At 29.3% G+C, this 8,793-nt stretch overlaps 1 protein-coding gene across 1 annotated transcript; it reads left to right on the forward strand.

The window, feature by feature from the left end:
- The first annotated feature begins 486 nt into the window (after positions 1–486).
- LOC121173777 (uncharacterized) lies at positions 487–2,883 on the forward strand. Its single transcript, XM_041010835.1, has 7 exons — positions 487–565; positions 1,120–1,187; positions 1,302–1,463; positions 1,582–1,680; positions 2,332–2,415; positions 2,554–2,668; positions 2,786–2,883. The coding sequence occupies exons 1-7, from the start codon at positions 487–489 to the stop codon at positions 2,854–2,856; spliced, it is 678 nt and encodes a 225-aa protein (XP_040866769.1). The 3' UTR covers positions 2,857–2,883.
- The last annotated feature ends 5,910 nt before the right edge of the window (positions 2,884–8,793 follow it).

The following is an 8,793-nucleotide window of genomic DNA, read 5'->3' on the forward strand; positions in this document are numbered from 1 at the left end:
TATATATATATATATATATATATATATATATTATTCATTCATCATTCTCTTTCTCTCCCATATTCTCTCTTGCCACACAATTTACGTGCACACAATTCATCTTGGTTTGCCTTATTCTTATAATTGTAATTTTCATCTTCATTGTTATTAATATAATTATAATTAAAACAATTGATATGCTTTGTTAATTATGGTGGTACAGAAATCTCGCACTTTGGTTGTTGTTGTTGTTGCCTCTCCTTTTCCCATTCGTGTATGTGTTTTTTTTGGGTTCCTTATAATTGAAGCCACGTATTAGGTTGTGTAGTACCATGTTTCATGTTTTTGTTTGTTGGTACTTGATAAAAAAAAAAAAAAAAGTGAAGAGGGAGGTTGGTGTGTGTGGCCAATCATGCACATTTACTAGTAATCAAAGAAAATTTCTTGCAATGGAAATTGAACCTAATGCCAGATGAGCCAATCCCTTTGGGATAGCATACTTGAGGTATGGCAAGTGGAGATTATAAGACACAAGATGACAAGAATTTGTTTTTCAAATCATTTAGTGCAGGCTTAGTAGAGTCAGGTGAGTGCTTAATGGTGCAAATTGCATTGCCATTAGCTTCATCCTGATTTGTGAGGGTAATGACCACATTCAATGTTTTAAACTATGGTCACAGTCGCAATTGTGGTTTTGTCACGTTTCGTGATATTGTAAGAAATTACAGAACAAATGTGATTGATGCATTCACAATTCGGTTTCCAGACACTTTAAAAACCTTGACATTGCAGCCGAAATAATGGTTGCAAACCGTATTTTAAAACCTTGGTCATATGTTGAAATTAATTGAGCTATATAGCTGATGAAATTTTGCAACTTGGCATGTGAAGTTTTAATAATTTAGGATGGTGCTATCATATGGTTATAGATGTCATAAGTGATGTTTAACATGATTACTCTGCTTTTTGACATGTATTACATTTTCAGGGGTGAACATTTGGTGATTCAGTGTCACGGGAAACACATTCTGCAAACTCATGAGCACAAACCTCAAAAGATAATTGACAACTATGGGAGTTCCCCTACGAAGGTGTGGCTTAGATACATTTTCATGCCATGAATTGCTTTGCTCACCCTAGCAACCTTTGTTGGAGTTGTTTTTAGCTTCTTTCTAGGACTATCATTTCCAACATTAGCATTGGCTAGGGTAAGTAGGGTGTATAATCTTTCCCTATATCCTTAAAATTGTTCTTTCATAGCATGTTAAGTGAGAAGTAATCTAGCTAACACAAGAATTTGGTCCCATGCTATTAATTGTTAGATGAACCTTCCATCCTGTCTTTTACCATCCATTGACCTCACATATGTTGATGACAATTACTTGAAAATTTCATCCAAGTCTTTGTGGGATGCCTGGGCTTCATTTAGGAGTGACAGAAGCAAATACAATAAGGTTCACAAATTAAATGACACAAAGGTATGGTTTTATGGAGTTTTAATATTTCATCATATCTCATTAATTTTTCACTTCATCTTTTTGTGTAGTACCATTTTTACGAATTTCTGAATAAAGTAGACTTATTGCAATCAGTCCCCAAGTTGTTCCTACAAATCCTCGAGGGGCTGAAAGGCTTCCCCCAAATATTTTGGAATCTGAATCAGATTTCTATCTTCATCGGTTATGGGGCATGCCCCCTCAGGTGTGCATTTTCACTGCACCTTAATGTAAAACATGCATTTGAATAAAACATTGTTTTTCACCGTAAAGAAAACTTAGTTAACTGCTAAGTGTTCACTAGTGTCAAAGTATCTAACCCTTTACTTAGAAGGTGAATTACATCCGTTTTGGTGGAGTGAAAAACTCCATTACAAAAAATAACAAATATTTTTTGTAGTGCAACAAGCAAAATAACTAATGAAACTTCCTCTGGTTGTTCCAGTAAGATTGAAGTTCACATGTGAATTTGAAGAAGCAATTATGTGACATTAATTGAATGAGTTAGTTTAAATTTTAAAAAAAAACTTTAAAATAAACGCTTTTTATAGAAGTGTTTTTTTAAGAAGCAGAAAAAATTTACTTCTTAAAATAAGTAGAAAAATATTTTTTCTAACAGAAACAGTTTAGACAAACACACTAAAATATAGAAAACTACTTATTTTATTAAAATAAGTATTTATAAGTTTAAACAAACTGGTCCAATATAACTCATACAAAAGTAAGCTGTGTATGCTAGCTTGTGATCATGCTTCTGATATGGACAACAGGAATTTCAAAGATTTTTGTTATGACTATTTAGATACAATTTTATCTTCTAATCCGACTCTTTTCTTGATGGAGGTGGCACTTGCAGGACCTAAGAATCAAACTGAAGTATCTTGTAACATTTACTCTTGGATTAGATCAGAAAGACAACATTGATGCTGCGGTAAAAAAGGTCATTTCTGTTTCTTCCCTGCATCAATCTGTTCTTTGACTTGTCTTCAATAAATGATTGCCTTCTACTCATTCTGCCTATTGGTTAATGTCTATTTTTTTATCCCTTTTTCTGATCCTTGGACTTAAAACATTACAGTTCTATGAAAACTTCACCATTCTGTTGTTTCACTACGATGGACGGGTTAGTGATTGGGATAAGTTTGAGTGGTCAAAGCGAGCAATTCATATCAGTGCTAGGAAGCAAACTAAATGATTAGTAGTGGATCCTGTATTGAATTTTTTTGGTTTCACTTTACAAATTGTTACAAATTTTGATCAGGCTTCCTATTCATCAAGTTTTGACATGAAATCCATAATATTCTGGTTAAGGTGGTATGCTAAATGCTTTCTGCATCTGGACATTGTAGCTCCTTATCAAGGAACAAGGCAAGGTAGGTGAGGGACGTGAAAGAAGGGAGAAGATGAGTACTAAATTTGGTGATATGGTGTGGTCGTTGTCGTCCGGGTGTTCCCAGGAGTGGTCGTGGAGGAGTTGGGAGAGGGATTCGGCAAGGTGGGAGGTGTTGAGGGTGAAAAAGGAGTGGAAGGAGGAGAAGGAGGATGAGAGGGTGTGGGAGAGGTGTGCCAGGGTGGAGGAAGGGGTGTCAAAGGAGAGGGTAGGGTTGGGGAGGAAGGGTTGGAGCTTGGAGAAGAAGAGGAGATGGGAGAGGGAGGAGAAGAAGAGCTTGAAGGAGAAGAGGGAGGAAGAAAGCGGGGGAAAGGAAATTAGGGTTTCGAAGAAAGAAATGAGGCATTTCGTGTAGTATTGCGGGGGTCTTGGTGGTGGTAGTGGTGAAGTGAGGGAAGAGGAAAAGAAAACAAGGGTATCTAAGAAGAAAGAAAATGAAAGCCGAAAATGGAAAAAGGTGATGTCTTGCAGGGATTGAATCAGAGGGGAAATTTTTGTGGCGGGAAATTGCGTGAAAGTTGAAAAAAAAAACCTGTTTTGAACACAGAAGGAAGGAAGGCGAGATGAAGAAACAATGTCATTTAAGCTTTGATGACTTTCATCTATTTTTCTTGTTTCAATTATTATTTTTAAAATAATCAAATTAAGAATCAAAGTATCTAAGGAAGATTCCTGTATAGAATTTATAGTGTGAACTTGAATAGTGTAAATTTATATTGTATATTCTTTGTAAATTAATTTTAATTATGCATTGTTATAGATTAACACAACAAATAGGCTGATTAGTTTGAGATTCACCCTTCTTAGTCAAAGCAAAATTACCATTTTTGCTTAATCTACTTTAATCATTAATAACTAAAAAGGTTTCTTTTTGTGCACCCAACAATTTATGTAAAGTGGGGAAAATGTCATTCACTTAAAATCTCGTTCACTCTCCCTCTTTCTCATGTTCGTGGCTAGTGTTTACCTCTCCTCCTTCACTTCCGTCGTCGCGTCGTCAAATGTCATTCTTCATATAATTATATGGATTATTCAATTTGTATAATTGTTTTAATTTTTTTAAATTAAAAATAAATTAATATTTTTGTTATAAAAATATTTTTTAATAAATAAATATTTGTGTATATTTTATTAGTTTTATTTAATTAATTATATTTGTTTTTTGAAGTTTTTTTAATAAATAAGTTAAGAATTTTTTATGAGTTTTTATTTAATTAATTATATATTTGTTTTTTGAAGTTGGTTTTTAATAAAGAAGTTAAGAATTTTGTTTATTTAAAAAAGAATGTATAAATATTATTGTGATTTATTTTTTTAAAAAAATATAAGTAATTTAATTATATTTGGTATTTTAAAAAAATTATAAATTTTGTTAAATATCATCAATTCCAAATTTTTATTAGTATAGATTTCACATTTTAGTTTAACAAGAAAATCTAAATTTTGTAAATTATCATTTTTTATTGATATAGTTGTATATATATTATTACAGTCATAGTCATAGTATTCAATATTTATATAAATAGTGATTGGAAGTACAAAATTAAAAAAAATTCATTTGTTTAAATTAATTTAAAGTTATTGTCATAGTAACTTGTTAAAAAATGAAATAATCATTTGTTAGAAATAAAAATCAAAATTGTAGATACATTTTGGTCATTAATTTAAGTTTTCTAGAATGATTAATGTCAACCCTATAAATTTGAAGAAAAAAATTTATATTCAATTATGAATATGTTTAACATGTGTCAGATTCCAGTTGGCCAATGAACTGACTTATGTGCACTGTCATGAAAAATCTAGTTTGGATATATCCTAACCTATCTTGAGACCAAAGTATAACAAATTTAATTTTTACCAGCACAAAAAAAACAAACACAAAATTTTACATTATAGATTCCGAACATTTCAATATATATAGGAACGAAAAAATATTTTAGCCTTAAAAATATTATATACAACTTTTAAAAAAATATACAATAAGTGTTTCAAATAATATACAATTTATTTATTCATTAAAATTTAATTTAATTTAATTCTATTATATTATTGTTCAATATTTTAGAATAATGACAAAATTAAGTTTCACCTTACAGTACAATAGTTATATATGTTGCATTGAGATCATATGTGAAGAAAACTTATCTTTTATCATTGGTAACAAATATATAATTAACTTGATTGCTAAAAAAAATAGAAATACAAATTAATCAATAAGCCAATTTTGCACAATTTTGCACATTTATACACACGTGTGTATATATATATATATATAAAATTCCAATAAGATAACTTTGTTTTGAATGTAATCTAACAATATTTCTCATCTTAGAATTAAAAAATAAAATAAAAAACGTAATTGAAACTAATAACCGGATTCACATAACTTAGAAAAACAAAATAGAAAAAAATCTATCTTTTCAGTTTGCCTTTATGAAAGTATTGGGGGATTACATAGGTATCAATGGCTTTGTACACAATTCCACATGTGTCTTCACCTTAAGGACTTCATGCTAGATATTTATAGACAATGGAAATTAAAGGAACCGCAAATGATATCCCTAGTGGAATGGAGTGTGAGAGGAAAAAGAAAGTCTTGCTATTGTAGAATTTGAAAGAGTGAGAGGAAACTGAAAAGAAAATAAAAGTGAATGTAAATAACAATTCCATCATAAAATGAATTTAAAATTTAAATGTGTGAAATTAATGTAAGAAACGAAGGGCAACAAATGTGTACACAAAATCACCTCCCAGATCAAGTGAAAAACTATATTGTTACTCAAGGATAAAATGGTATTAAAATAGTGTGTACAACAAAAACAATTACCTCCACATACTTCCTTTATATAATGGTATAAATAATAACATAATTAATTTTTTTTAAATGTTACATTAAATAACTTAAATATATAATGTAAAATTATTGAACAATTTTGCACAATTATATATATATATATATATATATATATATATATATATATATATATATAATCTCAATAAGATAGCTTTGTTTTCATTGTAGAACATGAACCCATTAACAATATTCCCCATTTTAGAATTAAGAAATAAAATAAAAAATCTAAAAAAATTTAAAATAATATTAATAAAAAAAATACACAATATACACTGCTTGACTTAAATGTACATGATTGTGGTTTTAATAACAAATCATGTTAATTTAAAGATGTTGATTTATGATGAAAAAAAATCAAGTGCTAAAAATATTATATATAACTTTTAAAAAACAAAAATACAAATAAGTGTTTCAAACAATATAAAATTTATTTATTTTTTAAAATTTAATTATATTTATCATATTATTGTGTTATATTTTAGAAATAAAGACAAAAAAATAAGCTTCACCTTATGGACACTAGTTATATACATTGCATCAAGATCATAAGTGGAGAAAATATCAATGAAAATCATTAGCAAAATATTAGTTATTAATTAGCACAAATAGAAAAATATTTGTTATTATTGATACAAATTTGTTGGTCATTCAAAACAATAGAACTTACATGATTATACACCTCTAAGTCATCCTAGTTGTAGGATAACATATATTGCAAATTGACAATTTAATGCGTAGATGTAGAAATCAAATTGTATGAACACTATTTAATGCAAAATTCTCCACAATAGAACATATAGTTTTTGCTACATCCATCATGGGAATCATATTGTTGCGTCGTGCTAATATTTTCTACATCCATCATGGGGATCATATGAACTTGTGCCATCAGTGGAAACACGACAAGGTGGACAGGTGAAGCTTGGTAAACCATTGTTAATTCCTATGGTATGGTGCAATGAAGTTCACTTCGTCACTCTTTTTCTTGTGTGTTTGTAAGTAGGGAGGTCTTAGATTTCATAGCTCATCACAAAAATTAATTTTGGTCTTTTTATATTTAAATATTTAAAAATATAAATATATATTAAACGAATAACATAATTTTAATAAATTTCAAAATAATATATAATAATTTTTTATTCAATTTATTCTTATATTATTATTTATCATTGAATTTACTCCTAAAACAATTACACAATGTAAATATATATACATAAAATAGATATGAAAATGAGATAAGTTGGTGATAAATTTGATTCTCGTTGTCCTCATTCTTGCAACAAAATAGGATATGTTCACATTTCAAAATATAGATTTATATTTTTAAATCGAACTACATTCCAATGGAGTTTAACAAATTTGGATAAAATTGTGAAGAACTCATCACATTCTTTATGACTCAATTTTTTATATAATTATAATTTAATCTAATTATGTATTTTGTCTCTTAAAAAAAAATTTCCACATCAACAAAATATCATTTCATATAAATATTTTATATATTTTTCTTTATTTTTTAATGGATATTTTTATTCTTTATTAATATACAAATATTTAATTTTTTCCATTTATAATTTGAGTTTTTGTTCATTTCTTATTTTGCTAAAAAGATATATTTTAAATCTATTATCATCCATCAATTACATATTAATATGTCAATGTAAACTAAAAATTCATTCAATGTGAACTTATGAAGGTAATACATAAAAAAGACCAACAATCAATATAATAATACTATTTAGTCACATGTCATATCTTAATTTAAACAAAATGAGACATAAAATAACAATAATTTTAATTTAGTTATAAATATAACCTAAAAATATAAAAAAATTATTACATGACTAAACAAATTAAAAAAAAAATTGGGCTCCTTTTAGCCGTGTTTTATGTGTCATGACCGCTTTTCATCAACATTTTACTATTCAAAATACTTTTTTATTGTTTGAAGTGTTATTTAAAATATTTTAAGGATGAAAAACAAAATACACATTTTGCAAGGACAAAAGATGTATCTAATAATAACAGTGTTATCAAATGGCGGCCATGGCGGAAAAGCATGGTAGAATTTTGAAAAAATGTCACCGAATAGCGATGACGTTGCAGGTTGTGTATGGCGACGTCATGTCGAGTCATGGCGAAAAAGGCAAAATAGTGATCTTTTTTGTTTTTTTTCGCGATAGGTGTTGGGCTCACATGACTCAACCTTACCTGATAATATATTGCAAAAGCGCAGCAGCCATGAACGCAGAAACAGAACAGCAGCACAACCCCGCCCCCGCATCCAACGGCCACCAGCAGCGACGACCGGCAGCAGTACAACCCCGCGAAGCAACGACCAGCACCCACACAACCCCGCGAAGCAGCGACCAACACCAGCACCCAGCAGCACCACAAATGGCGGTGACGAATGGCAGCACGAACGACAGCACAACAGTGAAAACGAACGTTGACGTGGAGGACGGATAGTGGTGCATTTTTTTTTTTTTGCTGTTTGACATCCGTTTATGATGATTGCAGCTTTTTTTTCATTTTTCCATTTGACACCCTTTTTTATTTTTGACACCCATGAAACTTTTTTAACTTTTTTAGTTTATTTGTATGCAATCCATTGTTTTTTTCAATTTCAATGAGTTTATTTGGTGTTGATACTTGGTTATTTATAATTATATATATGTATATTTTTTTTTGTTCGTCATGACATCCACCATTTTTCACTACGCCATCCGTCATATTTTTATGACGAATTTTTTGTTTTTCACCATGAACCGCCATCCGCCATTACCAACATTAAATAATAATAATAACTTACTAATGGAGTTCCTCTTCATCCTCATAATTAGTTTTCATAAAACCTAATAATTTTTAATCATTAGATCTCAAGAAAATAAATGACAAGGATGGGCAAAGTTACTTTGTAGAGTAAGTGAATTTCTCCTCTTGAGTTATAGAGTTGACCAATGTAATTTTACAAAACTAGCCTTAATATTAATATTACATTCAAAAACTAGCATGACATTTATTAGTGGTATTAATGGGAAAAAAACAATTAGTATTACATTGAAAAATCAAAT

This window comes from Glycine max, chromosome 16 (assembly GCF_000004515.6).
Source record: "Glycine max cultivar Williams 82 chromosome 16, Glycine_max_v4.0, whole genome shotgun sequence".
Classification (NCBI taxonomy): domain Eukaryota; kingdom Viridiplantae; phylum Streptophyta; class Magnoliopsida; order Fabales; family Fabaceae; genus Glycine; species Glycine max.